Source organism: Haliotis rufescens, unplaced genomic scaffold (assembly GCF_023055435.1).
Source record: "Haliotis rufescens isolate VD_foot unplaced genomic scaffold, xgHalRufe1.0.p SCAF_16, whole genome shotgun sequence".
Classification (NCBI taxonomy): domain Eukaryota; kingdom Metazoa; phylum Mollusca; class Gastropoda; order Lepetellida; family Haliotidae; genus Haliotis; species Haliotis rufescens.
This window is the reverse complement of record NW_025963846.1, coordinates 26,563,809-26,583,252: the sequence shown is the minus strand read 5'-3', so window position 1 is coordinate 26,583,252 and position 19,444 is coordinate 26,563,809. Positions and strand designations below refer to the sequence as shown.

Genomic DNA, 19,444 nt, shown 5'->3' with positions numbered 1-19,444 from the left:
GTTGGCAACAGTAGGGACATGTGGATAACAGTAAGGACAGGCCGTCAATAGTAAGGACAGGCCGGCAACTGTTGTGAAATGTTGGCAAGAGTAAGGACATGTGGGCAACAGTTCGGACATGACAGCAACATTACGGACATGTCGGCAATAGTTGGGACATGTCGGCAACAGTTGAGACAGGTCGGCAACAGTAGGGACATGTCGGCAACAGTGGGGACATGTGAACAACAGTAAGGACAGGCCGTCAATAATAAGGCAGGTCGGCAACAGTAAGGACAGGTCGGCAACAGTTGTGAAATGTTGGCAAGAGTAAGGACATGTCGGCAACAGTTCGGACATGACAGCAACATTAGGGACATGTCGGCAACAGTTGAGACAGGTCGGCAACAGTAGGGACATGTCGGCAACAGTAGGGACATGTCGGCAACAGTAGGGACATATCGGCAACAGTAGGGACATGTCGGCAACAGTAGGGACATGTCGGCAACAGTTGAGACAGGTCGGCAACAGTAGAGACAGGTCGGCAACAGTAGGGACATGTCAGCAACATTAGGGACATGTCGGCAACAGTAGGGACATGTCGGCAACAGTAGGGACATGTCGGCAACAGTAGGGACATGTCGGCAACAGTAGGGACATGTCGGCAACAGTAGGGACATGTCGGCAACAGTTGAGACAGGTCGGCAACAGTAGGGACAGGTCGGCAACAGTAGGGACATGACAGCAACATTAGGGACATGTCGGCAACAGTTGAGACAGGTCGGCAACAGTAGGGACAGGTCGGCAACAGTAGGGACATGTCGGCAACAGTAGGGACATGTCGGCAACAGTAAGGACTGGTCGGCAACAGAATGTACATGTCAGCAACAGTTGTGAAATGTTGGCAAGAGTAAGGAAGTCTCTGAAGTTAATCTTGGGCAGATTCTTAGTGAATATGACGTTCCAAAACTAGACGAAAGCACTTCCAACTGTCTCGAAGGCAAATTAACAGAAACTGAAGTACTTACTGCTCTAAAATATCTTAAGAATGAAGAGAGTCCTGGCCCTGTTGGATGTACGGCGGAATTTATAAAATTCTTTTGGAAAGACATTGGAAAATTTCTTGTAGGATCACTTAACTGTGGTTTTGAAAAAGGCGAACTTTCTATTTCTCAAAAATTAGGACTTATAACCTGTTTTCCTAAAGGGAATAAGCCAAAACAGTATTTCAAGAATTGGCGCCCAATTTCGTTACTATCTGTATTTTACAAAATAGCTTCTTTAGCAATATCACGTCGTATTAAATCGGTTCTCGACCTATTAATAAATGAAGACCAGAAAGGATTTATGTCGGGTAGAAACATAGGAGATATTACAAGACAAATATATGACTTAATAGAATATACTGATACCTACCAAATTCCTGGCCTTCTTTTGTTGGTAGACTTTGAGAAAGCTTTCGATACGGTTGAATGACCCTTCTTACATAAGGTTTTAACGTTTTTTTAACTTTGGACAATCTATACAAAAATGGGTAAAGATATTTTATAGCAATATTAAATCTAGTGTTCTCGTAAATGGCTTTGGCTCAGCTACCTTTAACATTTCTAGAGGTTGTCGTCAGGGGGACCCTTTATCCCCTTATCTGTTTATCCTTTGTGCGGAAATATTAGCAATTATGATAAGAAACAAAGCAAATATAAAATGAAGTAAGGTAGATAATATTGAATACCTATTGAATCAGTTTGCTGATGACACATCATGCGTCTTAGATGGTTCAGAACGCAGTCTAGAATCAGTGCTACAAGTACTAACATTTTTTGCAAGATTCTCCGGACTTAAAGTCAATGTCGAAAAAACAAGAATTATTTGGTTTGGTTCCAAAAAACGCAGTAGAATGAAAATATGCCATACTTGGAAACTAAATTGGGATCAAGGTAACTTTGAACTTGGAAAACATGATAGATTCTAATTAGAAAGAGAAGTTGAGACACTGTGAGTCACAAATGCATATCTGGTCTGGTCGAATCTATCACCTCTTGGAAGGATCACTGTATTAAAATCTCTAATCATTCCAAAACTAAACCATCTTTTTGCTTCTATACCTAACCCCCCAGAAAGTGTAATTGAAAAATTTGAAAAAACATGCTTTAGATTTATATGGGGAAATAAACCAGATAAAATAAAAAGAACTCAACTCACCTGCGGTGTGAAAGATGGAGGATTAAACGCTCCTAAACTTAAAGAAATTATACAGTCTCAAAAAATCACAGTAATTAAACGATATTATAAACAGACATCTAAATGGGGCAAATTATTCAAAGCCAATTTACCGAAACTAGGTTCTGCAGAAATATTTGAATATAATTGTTCGAATCTTAAAGATGCTCTCAGTCCGTTGATTCGTAATACATTTTACAGCGATCTTCTCTCAGCCTGGTGGGATTTTACATCCATTGTCAACACATCCAAGTTAGTTACTAATACTAAAGCCTCAGAAGTCATTTGGAACAATAAAAATATTCTAATAGATAATAAAGTAGTTCACTATCCAAATTGGAGCGAAAGGGGTGTACACTATGTCAATGACCTTTTGTACAAAAACGGAAACTATCTATCATATGAACAGTTTAAAGACAAATACAATGTGAACACCACCTTTTTAAGAAATAGAGGAATAATAAGCGCACTAAAACAGTATTGCTCAATACACTTTTTCGACTTTAAGGACATACAGACCTATCAAAAGCCATTCATACCTACATATCTGTCTGAACTACTGAATGGCAATAGCCAGTCATACTACAGAACCTTGATGAAAAAAATTAATGTCAATAACCAACATTGTGCAAAATGGAACCATATTTTAGAAAACGATACTGAACTACAATGGTTCCAGTATAAAGTATTACATCATATACTACCAACAAACAAAAGACTTTTTAAAATGCGACTGGTTGATTCGGAGTCATGTAGTTTTTGTTCAAATAGTATAGAATCTGTTTCCCATGCACTGGCAGACTGTAGCAAAGTGAAACCCATATGGCAAAAACTGGAAGAGTGGCTATCAGATGAGATTCAGGTTAAACTCACATTAACAAGAAAAAACATTCTGCTTGGATCTGATCAGCGACACAACGATCCTATAAATGTAATTATCTTACTTTGCAAATTCGTAATTTTTAAATATAGATATTCAAAAAAGGTACCGAACTTCCAGTTTCTTAAAAAAGAGATTTACGAATATTACATGCTTACAAAATACACAGCTCTCATAAGTAATAGTATCGATAAATTCTTCAAATTTTGGTCATCTTGTCATCTTTTGTTTCCCACACAATAATTCTGTTCTCAACTTTTGTTTACTGCCTATGTATTACATTGTATAGCCCATGTGTAAAAGAAAAAAAAGAGTAAGGATATGTCGGTAAGAGATGGGACATGACGGCATCATTAAGGACTTGTCGGCAACAGTAAGAGCAGGTCGGCAACAGTAGGCACATGTGGACAACAGTAGGGGCAGGTTGGCATCAGTAGGGATATGTCAGCATCATTTGGGAGAAGTCGGCAACAGTAGGTAAAGGTCGGCATTAGGTCACCCACAATTGGGCCATGTCAGCAACAGTTGGGACATGTCGGCAATAGTGGGGACATGTCCGTAACAGTAAGGAGAAACCGGCAACAGTAGGTACATGTCGGTAATAGTAGGGATATGTCGGCAACAGTAGGTAAGGTTGGAATTAGTATGGACAGGTAGGCAACAGTTGGGACATGTTGGCAACAGTAGGGACATGTCGGCAACAGTAAGGACTGGTCGGCAAAAGTTGTGAAATGTTGACAAGAGTAAGGACAAGTCGGTAACAGATGGGACATGACGGCATCATTAAGGAGAGGTCGGAAACAGTAAGAGCAGGTCGGCATCAGTATGGACAGGTCGGCAACAGTTGGGACATGTCAGGGACAGTTGGGACATGTTGGCAACAGAAGGGACATGTTGGCATCGTTAGGGACTAGTCTGCAACAGTAGGTGAGGTTGGCATTGGTATGGAGAGGTCGGCAACAGTAGGGACATGACAGCAACAGTAGGGACATGTCGGTAACATTTTGGACATGTCGGCAACAGCTGGCCACAGAAAGAAATATGTCAGCATCATTTGGGAGAGGTCGGCAACAGTAGGTAAAGGTCAGCACTAGTATGGATAGGTTTCCAACATTTCGGCCATGTCAGAAACAGTTGGGACATGTTTTCAACAGTAGGGACATATCAGCAACAGTTGGGACATGTCGGCAACAGTAGGTACATGTCGGTAACAGTAGGGAGAAGTCGGCAACAGTTGGGACATGTGGGCAACAGTAGGGACATGTCGGCATCAGTAGGGACATTTCAGAAACTGTAGGTAAGGTTGCCAACAGTTGGGACATGACAGCAACAGTAGGGACATGTCGGCAACAGTAGGGAGATGTCGGCAACAGTAGGGACATGTGGACAACAGTATGGACAGGTTAGCATCAGTAGGGAGATGTCGGCAACAGTAGGTAAAGCTCGGCATCTGTATGGAAAAGTCGGCAACAGTAAGAGCAGGTCGGCAACAGTAGGGACATGTCGGCAACAGTAGGGACATGTGGACAACAGTAGGGACAGATTGGCATCAGTAGGGACATGTCGGCAACAGTAGGGACAGGTTGGCAAAAGTAGGGAGATGTCGGCAACAGTAGGTAAAGTTCGGCATCAGTATGGAGAAGTCGGCAACAGTTAGAGCAGGTCGGCAACAGTAGGGACATGAGGACAACAGTAGGGGCAGGTTGGCATCAGTAGGGAGATGTCGGCAACAGTAGGTAAAATTCGGCATCAGTAAGAGCAGGTCAGCAACAGTAGGGACATGTGGACAACAGTAGGGACAGGTTGGCATCAGTAGGGAGATGTCGGCAACAGTAGGTAAAGTTCGGCATCAGTATGGACAAGTCGGCAACAGTAAGAGCAGGTCGGCAACAGTAGGGACATGTGGACAACAGTAGGGGCAGGTTGGCATCAGTAGGGAGATGTCGGCAACAGTAGGTAAAGTTCGGCATCAGTATGGACAAGTCGGCAACAGTAAGAGCAGGTCAGCAACAGTAGGGACATGTGGACAACAGTAAGGACAGGTTGGCATCAGTAGGGAGATGTCGGCAACAGTAGGTAAAGTTCGGCATCAGTATGGACAAGTCGGCAACAGTAAGAGCAGGTCGGCAACAGTAGGGACATGTGGACAACAGTAGGGAGATGTCGGCTATAATTGGGACATGTCGGGAACAGTAGGGACATGTCGGCAACAGTAGGGATATGTCGGCATCAGTAGGGACATTTCGGCAACAGTAGGTAAGGTCGGCATCAGTATGGACAGGTCGGCAACAGTAGGGACATGTGGACAACAATAGGGACATGTTGGCATCAGTAGGGACATTTCTGCAACAGTAGGTAAGGTTGACATTGGTATGGAGAGGTCGGCAACAGATGGGACATGTCGGTGACATTTGGGACATGTCGGAAACAGCTGGGATATGTCGGCAACAGTTGGGACATATCAGCAACAGTTTGGACATGTCGGCAAGAAATGGGACATGTTGGCCACAGAAGGCATTTAGGAGAGGTCGGCATTAGTATGGATAGGTCACCCACATTTGGGCCATGTCAGCAACAGTTGGGACATGGTGGCAATAGTAGGGACATGTCGGCAATAGTGGGGACATGTCTTTAACAGTAGGGACATGTCGGCAAGAGTTGGTAAAGGTCGGCATTAGTATGGAGACATGTCGGCAACAGTAGGGACATGTCGCCAACTGTAAGGACAGGTCGCCAACAGAAGGGACATCTCGGCAACAGTAGGGACATGTGGGCAACATAAAAAACGAATCGCCAAAACGCACCATTTCAATGAATATGTGGGTATCATGCACCCATTTCTCACGAAATCGAAAATGCCACGAACTGTAGTGGGTATAAAACTGTTGCCGATTCTTTGACCTACCACTCCTTGGTCAACAATGCCACGCCTAACTCAAATTCAGAGAAACCAGGCTATCGGACGTTTGGAAGCTGGAGAGTCTGTCCAAGATGTTGTCCATCATTTCGACGTTAACATAACCACAATTTGCCGTCTCCTGCATCGATACAATGCTACACAGACCACAGATGAGCTTCCTTGGAGCGGTCTTCCTAGGGTCACCACACATCGACAAGATCGGCAGATTACCCGTCAACACCAACGACATCCGTACCTAACTGCAAGTGAAAGTGCTCGACAGACCATAGGAACACATAATCGACACATTAGTCGGGACACTGTGATCCGACGTCTCCGTTACAACAACCTCAGATTTTGCCGACCAGCATGTCGTCCTGTTCTCCAACCACGGCATCGACAAGCAGGACTTCAGTGGGCACAGGGTCATCACAATTTGCATCATCTTCTCTGATGAAAGTCGCTTTTGTGTCTCCCATGCAGATGGAAGAGTCGGAATTTGGCGACGTCGAGGTGATCGTTTCGCTGAAACGTTGTGGAAATGGATCCATGGGGTGGACCTAGCGTCATGATATGGGCAGGGATTGGACTTAATGCGAGACTTGGACCCATGTGCTTTCTGAATGTTGGTCAAGGTCGGGGATACGGCGTCACTGCTCAGCGGTATATCGACCAAGTGATCAGACCCCTCGTTGTTCCATTTTTTGCACAGCATCAACAACACATTTTCGAGCAGGACAACGCTCGTCCCCATGTTGCCAGAGCTACCATGGCCTTCCTGCAACAACACAACAAACGTGTTCTACCGTTGCCAGCCCTCAGCCCTGATCTGAACCCCTTCGAACACTTGTGGAATGAGGTTCAAAGGCGTCTGCACAATGTACGCCCAGTCCCTACAACTGCCGATGAACTACGCACAGTTGCTCTGGATGTGAGCAGGAGGATCCCTAGGACCTTCACAAATCAATGTACAGGAGCTGTGTGGCACTGATCAATGCTGGTGGTCACACTGTGTAAGCCCTTAACATTTGAAAAAGCAATTATGTCATCTGCCTTTTAATCCATTAAACTGTCTTCAGTCAATTTGTTGTCAATCTTGCCCTATTAGTATTTTTTGTCTTAACTGCTGAAAATAAATAACATGTATACTGCATACTCGACTTGCGTTTATTTTGCGTGTGAGTATACATACGAACGTACAATAAAAGCTTTATCAAACGTCAGTTTTCAAATAATAAACTTAAAGAAAAGGTATATTGACTTTTGTACGGACGTGGGCAATATAGTCAAAGGCAACCAAGTGTTGTCAATGTCGAGATACGTACATGAAGATTTGACGGTAATACATTGAATCGATATCTTGCACGAAGGTAACGCATCTCTTCATTTAACACAAGGTATTTCTCTGCATTTACCCAGGGTCTACCCATAATGCCGCAGTGTGTCAACACAAAGCCCTCTGGCGGCCTTACATGTATTCAAGGATACGGGTGAACTCGCCCACAGAAGTGTGAGGGCTGACAGAAGCACGCTTGTTTTGACTTTCACCCACAATTGAATCTCTTTCCTCATTTTATCGAGGCAGTTATTCACAGGCTTCGACGTTTTGTATTTATCAACTCGCATGTACTATTCCTGGTTTTGGTAGTGTTGTAGCAAAATTAAATCTGACATTGGCCCTACATATTATGGGCATGATCTGGAGTGATCCCATGTATTGCCTCCGTATTTGGAAACTGCTCGTTTTCCCACCCAGTGTCGTATGAACGTATCAATGCACACGGAAGCAGTACAGCTCACAACCGACAGGCACTTTCCATCAGAGTTAAATACAACTGACCTATATATCACTGGCAAATGCACAAAGAATATACGTGGGCCGAGAGCTAGGTATTGGGTTATTGCGTATCTGTGGATGACCTCCCAAGGTAATAAGAGAGAAAATATACATGTAATGTTCGGCAGTATGCGTTTAGGGATGAAACACTGCGGTTATCTCAATGTTCAACTGACTTCTCATGTGAGTGAAATAACATTTTATGCTGGAACTATGTTCAGTATGCTTCAATGATCACATGAGTCAGAAAACTACATAATAAATAGAATATTCGTCTTGTCATATAACTGTTCATCCAATCTCGTGACCTGAAAAAGGTTGGCTGCTCCATAAATATTGATTTTGTGAGGTCACTCAATGAGATAAACATGCCAGTTAAACACGATAAGAAAACAAACGCTCAGACACTTTAAATTAAGTTAAATTGTCCTTTTTCCATTAACAAAAACTACTACATTTCAATATTATCTTAACTTGATTGCCACTTACCCATTTTCCGCAAGTCCGTCAACGCCGTGGAACTGGAGAAGAATTAAGACAAAACCACAGAATACCAGCTTCATTGCCATCCTTCACCACTCACCTCTTCCCCATCAACTGAACAACCACGATCCAGAACTCCTTAACCAGGAAGTTGTGACGTTACCAGCGTCGACTTGCATGCTCCCGAACCTTTGACTGCATTTACTGTTACATCTGAGTTATGCGCAGAAATGAATGCATGACTGCCCGCGTGGTAGTTCATGGCATGAATAAGTTTCATTGTGCGATAAACAACTCCGTCTATTTCTTAAATAAGTGATGCTATTGTCAAGTGATCAGGGGAAATTCGCTGTTCAGAGGTGCGTACCTTGGGAACATAAAAAACCTTCGGACCTCGTCGGTCCAAATCCAGGTTCCCCCCAATTATGTTTCCAGATCTGTCAGCACCATTCCTGTGCCTGTGGTTTTAATCAATGTTGTAAACGGCCCATATCACTTTGGACTTTCGTCCCACATAAACTGACACGCCGTGATAGGGAACTGGAGAAAACGTCCGCCCGCGAAAACGACCGCTGGTCAGTTAGAGAAAACCGCCGCTGCGTTAGAGAAAACGTCCGACATATTTAGAGAAAACGTCCTCTGGTCACGCTAACTTTATTTCTTGTATAGTTTTGCTGGAATATGATAAAGTAACATTAAGTGAATGATATGACACTTAATGATGTGTACACTGGGCTTTGATGTTGTTTTAATGTTGTATTAAGATTTTCTAATTCCCTGTTTAAGCGCACTCCATGAGTAATTTGCCACAGCCTCAATCACCTAGTGCACGATCACACAATAGCCAGCCTAGGCGCGCCCCTTACTGCTCCTTTGTGTTCAACGTTGCAACTTACTGTCTCCAGTTTAAAGGGTTTAGTTATATTACAGTTTATATCACATTTGATGTTACTACCAGACGATCACACATATAGTATTTGACAGTCCCGTTTAAAGGGTTTAGTTATATTACAGTTTATATCGCATTTGATGTTACCACCAGACGATCACACATATAGTATTTGACAGTCCAGTTTAAAGGGTTAAGTTATATTACAGTTTATATCACATTTGATGTTACTACCAGACGATCACACATATAGTATTTGACAGTCCAGTTTAAAGGGTTTAGATATATTACAGTTTATATTTCATTTGATGTTACAACAAGAAGATCAAACATATAGTATTTGACAGTGTTGGACAATGTATTCACAATTAGACAAGTCTTGTGATTCATTCATTTCTAAAGGTTAGTTTTTTGTTGATATTTTATAGTTTGTACGCATTCCTAGGATTTGTAGGGATATTATGTTTATGTTGTTGATCATTTGGCTGTTTTGTCCTGTTTTGTCAATATTGGTTGCATCACGGTAACAAGTTGTGTTTCTGTATGCATTACAAGTGCTATTATTTAAGTAAGGTACATAATATATCATTATTAAACTAAATCTTCAAGTACTATGAAGCTGATGTATGCTCATGTGAACAAGGAAAGCAAGGATGTGAAATACATGTGTTGCCAGGATACATATTGATACATATGAATGTGTAATGTATGAATGTATCAGGGTTTTACTATTATATTTTAGAAATGTTTTAATTTACTCTGCAATAACATAATCTATCTGTTGGTAGCAATATTGCTGCGATTTGCGATTTGATGAGAGCATATATTTATGTTTTACAGGTGTTTCAGGGTTTAATTTATCAGTAATGAATTGGCATCTGTGCCTGTCTTTCATGTCATGAAGCAATCTCGGTTTCACACACACACACACACGCACGCACGCACGCACGCACGCACGCACGCACGCACGCACGCACACACACACACACACACACACACGTTCATGAACGTCGCTATATAAGGGCAGTCATCTTGGACCCCATTTAACCTCACTTCTGATGTTAAAAGCGTATTGGGGGAAGTTGTTACAATTCAATATGCTGGAGCGACAGGCTGTTGCACACCAGTTTCACAAAGAACCCTTTTCCACTTCACAGAAGGTCGGTGTTTACAGTGGGGGTCTTGAGCTACCAGGAAGTGTACCAGGAAGACTTATACGATGAACAATTGTTTTACAAAATTAACTAGGTTTACAAGGAACACAAATTTCTGTAAAGTAATTACAATTAAATAAGTTAAGCCATACACAATAGAGTGCTAGAACAAAATTCAATGGTAGTACAATTCCAATGGTGGTACAAAATACAGTAGCAGTTGTAATAGCAAATAAATCAATGATGTAGTTGCAAGCAGCGACGCAGGCTCCCTGACATACAGAAATAAAATAGCGGATTCTTGTTTACATTTATGGAAGTGTATTCACAATGTCTCACTTTGGTTGTAAAGAGTACTTAACCGCTAAAATCGAGTTTTTAATGACCATTATGTATTACCATTAAGGAATTTTCCCTGTTGTCTTATAAGTCACTTTCGGTATCAGGTAGGATATGTGCAGTTCTGGGTATGGTTATAATATGGCCGTGATTATCAATGGCATATTCCACTCGTCCGTTGTGACTGGAAAAAAATGTTCGTTTTGGATCTAGTCCAGCTCAGCATGAATTGTACCGGTATGCATGGGGATATTCGTGACTTGGTGTTGTAGGTGGCAGGAAATGGATTTTGACATTTGACACGTGCTCAGGGATAAGATGGCTGGGGGCATTGTCTAACAGTAACAACACATGTCGATCATCTCTTGTCTTCTTCTTGTTAAAGCAATTCAACCAATTAGCCATCAAAGCTCCATTTATTCAAGCTTGTTTGTTAGCATAATTTTTTTTTAACAATTTTTAAAAAGTGTTAGCTGTAAACGCAATGGGGATGAATGCTCTTCAGAGAGGAACAGGTTTCTAAAAGATGAACGATAATGATATTGGTACACAATACTTCCTAAAGTTGCATGAAAGGTTTAGATCAAACTGAGAATCAAATTACTTAACAGCCAACTTTTACATGCACCCAAGAACAAAAATAGTACAACTTTAGTGTTGAAGTTGAAGATACTCGTTTTAATGTTCTAGATTTCTATAGTCCGTTTCTAACCTCGGTAGTCCATAGCGGATAAACACAATCGTTGTTCACAAAAAACCCACATACATATGTCTAGAACTAATTTATTTATTCTATATAGTTATACCACAGCTGCTCCAGGCAACGCACTTCACATTCTCCCGAGCCAAGGGAGTTAACTGACTTTATACACGTTGTGTGGCTGTACTGTCTCTACATGCTGACCTATCGAGTGCTTGGGTGGACTTTTTATCAAGTGTTAGATACTTTGGACTTGATTGACACACTAAAGAATGATGCCACTGTATTGGAATGGTTTCATACAAAAGTGTCTACCTCTGTTCCTGTGGATGAGACTGAGTGCACAGACTCGTACCCTACATCAAAAGAACCAACCTGTCTGCCCTTATTGACCTGACACTTGTTCATTGAACCTACGTTCACCCCAGTGACAAAGTTCCTGCCCACTAAGTTTTATGAGTGTACATACGTTCACACCCTAGTGACAAAGTTCCTGTTCACAAAAATCACAGGGACGGCCCGAAGACTGTTCCTTTTGTTTGTTAGTTCAAGTTAGCGGGGGAATTAAAAAAGTTGAGAAAATAAGTGTTGTCTTTATGACGTGAATCGAAAAATGCACACCAGAGAAAAACAGGATCGAAAATGCACCAACAAGAAGCTCAGGTTTTCGACTATTCAGAGGCCAGAATAGGGTGTTGTGCTTTCTCTCCAATGGAAAATGTCTCTTCCTATGAAAAAGAAGCACTGGGGTCGGGCCAGTTCGGAAACCATTTGGGCTCAGACCAAACACCAAAACCGCCCAATCAGCGCGCATCGCGATGGACCAATCAGCGCGCAGAGATTTTCGATCTGCTCCTCTCCTATAAAAAAAAGGAGCAAAGCTTGGTTTGGTTCAACACTATCGTAGCAATGTCCCCGAGAAAATGGCACTCCCCAGGGCAGTATCCTCAGCCCCACCCTCTTCAATATAATGATAAACGATCTATTCGAGGGCCTATCCCCTAACACATCAAAATTCGCGGATAATGGATCTGGATCCGCACTAAAAGCATTAAAATGGCCCAAAATTTACTCCAAAAATCTCTTAATAAAATACAACAATGGGCTGACAAATGGGCTTCTCCCTTAACTCAGAAAATACAACAGGAATAGTATTCAAACATAAAAACATGAAACCCGCCTACCCAATCCTCCAGCTAAACAACCAAACAATCAAATTTCAAAAACAAACCAAATTCTTAGGACTTATTTTCGATGAACATCTCACCTGGGATGCTCACATCCAAAACCTAACAACTAAATGCAGTAAAGACCTAAACACCCTAAGATGCCTGACTGGCTCTAACTGGGAAGCCTCCAAAGATACCCTTCTCTCTCTTTACATATCACTAATTAGATCAAAACTAGACTACGGCTGCGCCATATACAACACCCTAAACAACTCTCTATCTAAAAAACTTGACTCAATACAATATCAGGCTCTCAAACTAATTACACGCACCCAACATGGCACCTCCTACACTTCACTTCAGGCCTTAACAGGCGAAATGCCACTAAGTCTACGCAGGGAACAGCTAAGCTTAAATTTCTGGGCCGCGTCCCAATCAAACCCTCTCATCCAAAACTTAATAAACCAAAATATCAGCCCCAAAAACCAAGCTCTAGCTCGTAAACACCCCTTACCTACCCAAATATCCCGAAGAATAACAAACTACCTAAATGAACACAAAATTAAAAATCTTAAATAAAACTGCAAACAATCAAATATCTTCACCCCTAAACTTAAAATACCCAAAACAGACACAACACTAGCTAGCCAAATAAATAAACAAACCGACCCAAACATAGCTAAAACCACAAAACTAGCATACATACACGAAAATTGGCCAAATTGGTGTCACATTTACATGGATGGATCTTCAGATCCGATCTCCAAACACACAGGTTTCGGAGTCCATACCACACAACCAACTAAAACCACACAATCCTTCTGACTCCCAAACAACCAATCAATATTCACGGCAGAACTAATGGGCATGGCCTCAGCCCTCCATAATCAAGAATCCAAAAAACACAAAAAAAATCCTAATACTTACCGACTCCCTAAGTGGACTTAGGATAAATCGACAGAGTAATCACTAAACTCCAAACAGGACACACCAACCTAAATAACCACCTAAACAAAATTAAAAAACATACTACAGGTAACTGCCCACACTGCAAACAACTAGATACCCCAGAACACGCACTCATCCACTGCACACACTACCTAACACATCGAACTGCATTACAAACCACCCTCAATCTAAACAAGGCTCTCACTCTAGAAGCAATACTAAACCCAAAATCAAAATTACATAAACAAACGAACATCCACCATACCCAGCTCCCTTAGTTCTCCTCCCCAATCCCATCGGCATCTATTCCAAATCTCAAAATTCCCAAATTCTATATAAGCAACCCCTAAAGCCCCTTTCGGAAACACATTAAATGGCCTGGCCGGGCCCGTGTGCGAAATACGCATCAGTCGGAAAGCGCACGTTAAATCTCCAAAGTAAGTAAGTAAGTTGGTTTGGTTCAGTTTCACTTGTGAATCATCAAGATGACGGAGAATAATGATAAATGTAAAAATTCTTGTGAGGAGCCCAGGATGATGAATGATAGTACGGATTCTTGTGATTGTAGGCCCAGAAAGCAAACACCTGTATCCCACCAGAACTTTGAAAGAAGACTAGCCTCGTTTGAGGAATGCAGATGGGCCAGTCTCCGAAGCGCACAAATAGTTGTTATTGTTTTCAATGGAACATACAGCTGAGAAGATGGGCACCCCATGACAATCTTTTGCTTAACACGAAAAGTGGTCCCCTCAATGCCTCTACCTTCAAATGGTCGGGGTGGTGAAACACAAGAACGAAGCAGATACTTTCTTGTGATTGTGCTATTGTGGGGTTGAGACATGAAGGAAGCTTCCCCTTCCCCTTCCATAGGAAACTGGGATGAGTTCCAGTTCCCGTTCCAGTTTTTGGTCCTTTCGTCAAGCTATCGAGACGGTTATTCTCTGGCTTATTTTCTGTATTTGTCAATTCGCATGTACTATTCTTGGTTTTGGTAGTGTTGTAGCAACGTTGTAGCCATCAATAATTAAATCTGACATTGGTCCTACATATTATGGGCCTGACCCGGAGTGATCCCAGGTATTGCCTCCGTATCTGTGAAGACCTATATATTACTGGCAATCGCACAAAGAATAAACGGGGGCCGAGAGCTACATATTGGATTATGGTGTATTTTCTGTGGATGACCTCCACAAGGTGATAAGAGAGAAAATAAACATGTAATGTTCAGCAGTATGTATTTTTGGTTGAAACAATTGTACTTATCTCAAAATTTATTACTGAAATCTTATGCGAGTGAAATAACACTTTATGCTTGAAGTATTGTCAACATGCTTCAATGATCAGATGGTTCATTCAGTTACAGAATACAAAGAATATTAGTCCTGTCAAACAAATGTTCATCGAATCTTATGACCTGAAAAAGTTGGCTGCTTCATAGATGTCGATTTTGTGAGGTCACACGATGAGATAAACATGTCAATTAAACACGGAAAGCGAATTATATTAATCATCACTTAAAATTAAGCTAAATTTTCCTTTATCCTTTTAAAAAACCTACTACACTTCAACATTATCTTAACTTGATTGCTTCTTACGCATTTTCCACAAGTCCATCAACACTGTGGAACTGGAGAAGACATGTGACAAAACCACAGAGTACAAGCTTCATCGACGTCCTTTACAACTCTCCTCTTTCCTCTCAACTGAACAGTCGTGATCGCGAACTCCCTCACCAGGAAGTTGTGACGTTACCAGGGGCAACTTGCCAGGTCGCGGCATACTGGGACCTTTGATTACACTGACGGTTACATCTGAGTTATGCGCAGTAATGTTTACAACATGAATAATGCATGACTACCCGCGTTGTGGTTCCTGGTAAGAATAGGTTTCATTGTATGATAAACTCGTCGTTTATTGCTTAAGTGAGTGATGCTATTCTGATGTGGTAAGGGGCAATTCAATGTTCCGAGGTGCGTTCCTTGAGAACATCAGAAACCTTCGATTGTGGGCCCGAATCCAGGTTCTCCCCAATTAAGTTTCCAGATTTTTCAGCACCATACCTGTGCTTGTGGTTTTAATCAACATGGTAAACGGCCTACATCACTTCAGGCTTCCATCACACATTAAACTGACACGCCGTGATATACCAAGCATGGTATCTTAGCGTGCTAGCACTATAAAATCAGCATTATAATCCGGACTAGTAACAGCACCCCCCCACACACACGCACCCCCCCCCTCACCCCAACCCCCCACCCCCCCACCCCCCCACCCCCTCACAAACACACACACACACACACACACATATTTGGTGGAGCTGTTACAATAGAATTCAATGTGGTCGAGAGACAGGCTGTCACACACCGAACTGCTGCAGGCCACCATCATATAACTTTGATAGTGCTGAGTGTGACGTTAAACAAGCAACCCAACAAACAAAGATAAAATATGCAAACACGACCCTTAGAGGTCTGCTCGGTCAGAAACGTAATAAATAGATAAATGACTAATTGAAGCATTTAAGACATCGAAGGATTAGTTAAAACGAAGACAAGACTGCCACTTCTTACCGACGGCAGCTTCGTACTTGAGTTGAGCAGCATCAGGGTCCGTAATATGTGACGTCACTTAAGAATTGAACGTGAGTTTGGATGGGTTCATTAAAGTGTGAACGATTAAAAGTGCTGTTTAAACTGTGTGAACCTCCGCGCCGAATGATATTGCAACACAATGATTGCTTACTTTGAAGTTCTCTGGTTTCATGGAAGAACATTGTTACAATGCTACTTTGTCAGTGTTTGCTGGCCCTCGGTCACATACTTTTCCCCACTCATACTCAGTTACGCAAAGAAAAATATTTCTTTGAATATATGCAACAATAGGTGAAAATATGTCAACATCATCATAATTTCATTCTCTGAACAAATGGACAAATACTGTTTGGATTTAATCTTATCTTCAAAAAGGTAACATGAAAGTGATTACAAATATAAACATGACCCGATGCACTGAGGCGAGGTCAACCTTCAAGGGCGTACTTATATATTACAGCATAGAGGTTTGTGAAGAGGTGTATTTCAAGTCGTACAGGAGCATGAGGACGGAATTTAATGAGTTAATGGAACAGTTATGGAAAATACCCCGAGGCACGAACCCTCCCATGGCACCAGCAAATTGGGAATATGACGGATTTGTAAAGGTGTTGCTTGTGTTTGGATAATCACAAACGAATTCGGACGATGTGGATTGGACTGGTGGGGATTCTACAGAGTGCTCTGAAACGTGTGTGTTTTGTTCCAACGTCAGGGTGTGTTTTGCTAGGGATTTTGGGAGTTTGTGATTTGTCTTGTGTGATCGCCTATAATACCTTGCTCAGTTGCTGTTTATCGTCACCTGAGATGGATCTACTGTATGAGACCTGCTTCCTTGGAAATTGTGCAAATGATCAAACCAAGTTGACGTTCCAACATGGGCTTACTCGAGTACCAAACAGTGTTATTTACCAGGGCACTTGATTAAGGAATGCAAAACAACTGCATTTGGGGGCAATTTTGATATGAGAAGTTTCAAGGTTGCGACCGGACACTGTGACGTACCAGAATATTGTTAACATCGTGTGATTTGCTTGGAGTTTGGGATTTGTCGTGTGTGATCGCCTGTAATACCTTGCTCAGCTGGTGTTTCTTGACACCTGAGATGGATCTACTGTGTGATCTGATGCCAGCTTCATTTCTGTGCCCTGACAAGTACAAGATGTGACACAATTCAACATTTGCATCGGCTAGTGCTAGCTTGCCAGTTGCAGGAATGCAGTGAGGAGTATAGGCCCGACTGAGACCTGCTTCCTTGGAAATTGTGCAAATGATCAAACCAAGTTGACGTTCCGACATGGGCTTACTCGAGTACGAGTTATTTACCAGGGCACTTGATTTGGGAATGCAAAACACTTTTTCTGCATTTGGGGGCAATTTTGACATGAGAAGTTTCATGGATGCGATGGGACACTGTGACGTAACAGAAGCATACATGCGTTTGTAGGTAGTCTTGTTTCCTGACACACCCCCCCCCCCCCCCACACACACACACACACCGCCACCACCCCTAGTGTGGTTTTTTGGATTGTGTCGTGTGAAATTGCGAAACCAGAAAAGTATCCAGTCTATGGATATTTCTCCCGACTCCGATGAGGTAGGCAAGTTCTTTTCAGCAAATTTCAGAAGTTTTATTTCCCACTTTTAAATGTCTAATCTATTTGACGCTAGATTAATTAATTTTATTTGACTTACCATTGAACATTTTCAAAGCCCATTTAGTGTTTTTCATTGTTGATTTGCTGTGCCTCTGTTTCTCTAATAGTCAGTTGGCCAGGGGTGAAAAACAAGATTTTCGTTCCCACATTTTCCTGTATACCTTAAACCTTTTCTATTGCATAAAGGAGGTATCTGTACACAATTTCCATTGGGTAGTAAGCTTGCAAGTGTGTGCAGGAATTTTCAGGGGGTCAAAATTGCATAAATTGAAGGAAAAATGCATAATTTGACAAAATTGGGTGTAACATTGTTATTAAGTCATTAAACTATCCAAATTATGTCTTTGATTACAAGATTTGAAAATGAAGTAAAAAAACATGATTTTTACCTATGTTTCCACTGAGAATTAGAATAACAGTTAAATGAAACAAAATGTTTGCCAAATTCAGATAACCGAACATTTTACCTGTAATCAAAGACATAATTTGGATAGTTTAATGACTTAATAACAATGTTACACCCAATTTTGTCAAATTATGCATTTTTCCTTCAATTTATGCAATTTTGACCCCCTGAAAATTCCTGCACACACTTGCAAGCTTACTACCCAATGGAAATTGTGTACAGATACCTCCTTTATGCAATAGAAAAGGTTTAAGGTATACAGGAAAATGTGGGAACGAAAATCTAAACTAAGCCTCTTTTCCGCTGGTGGCCAACTGACTATAAATCTTGGAGATTTTATTCCGAAACAATAGTGAATTGGGTTAATCACTTACGGTCGCTTTAATCTCTGTGTCGGCGTACACATCTGAGGGGGCTACAATATTGTTGCCAGTCACAGTTGCCTTGATGCTAGAATCCTCAGTCATTTCCGAAAACAGGGCATCAAAGTCAAAATCGCCAAATCAATCAATTTCGTTCACCTCAGTAGTTTTGCAGATTTCATTTTCTTCACTTGAGTTACAAGTATTCATAGATAGCTATTCTATATCAAAATTACAGTCAGGACAAACCATTTTCCTTCATGTAGCAGACAACAACAAACACCAGAATCAAAGCATGTATTTATTTTGAAGTCAGATATAGAGTTATAAGATCAGGCAAAAATACTATGATTGATTTAAATGCCGATAAATGCAGGGAATAAAAATGAAAAATAAAATAGAAAACAATTGTCAACACTGATCGAGAGTTTGGGGAAAACCCGGAGAGTAGTTTCGGTAAAAGTTCACACTATCAATTTCTCACAAAAGATTGTTAACATCGCGTGAATTTCACAGGCGTATGAACTCCAAATATCAGATTACGTGGCAACGCATTCAGCCAAATAGCACAACAGAAACAGTGTAAACTTTAAAGTATAAAATATTATTATGAGACGACTCAGACTGGGCAGCAGGGCAGCAGTGAATCCCCCGTTAAAGGCAGGTGTGCACGAGGACAAGTCCCAGGATCTGAAGAGACAAGGAGTAAACATGGCCGCGAGATGAGGGGCGTTGTTCATGGAGGTTCCGAGAAATGGGTCATGTAGTTCAAAAGGTTATGTATCATCAAATATGCTCAAACAGATATAGGGACAGATATGTTAGAGTCTCAGAATATAAATATATTTGGACAACCCAGAGAGATCCTGTTGGATTTCAGGTTCGGAAAAGGTTGTTTGCCAAAGTAGCCAATATAAGGATCGGGAGTCA

General features: G+C 41.5%; 2 protein-coding genes across 2 annotated transcripts in view; both read right to left on the bottom strand.

Annotated features, from left to right (window-relative positions):
- The window catches only part of LOC124115824, a 276,313-nt gene extending 267,798 nt beyond the window's left edge, over positions 1 to 8,515 (bottom strand). Inside the window, exon 1 of the mRNA XM_048397065.1 lies at positions 8,305 to 8,515. Within this exon, the coding sequence (XP_048253022.1) occupies positions 8,305 to 8,384 (80 nt within the window). The 5' untranslated portion in view covers positions 8,385 to 8,515. The remainder of the gene's footprint in view (positions 1 to 8,304) is intronic.
- Positions 8,516 to 18,802: 10,287 nt separating this feature from the next.
- Positions 18,803 to 19,444, bottom strand: part of LOC124115816 — a 50,551-nt gene continuing 49,909 nt past the window's right edge. The window contains exon 20 of the mRNA XM_046476956.2: positions 18,803 to 19,204. Within this exon, the coding sequence (XP_046332912.2) occupies positions 19,169 to 19,204 (36 nt within the window). The 3' untranslated portion in view covers positions 18,803 to 19,168. The remainder of the gene's footprint in view (positions 19,205 to 19,444) is intronic.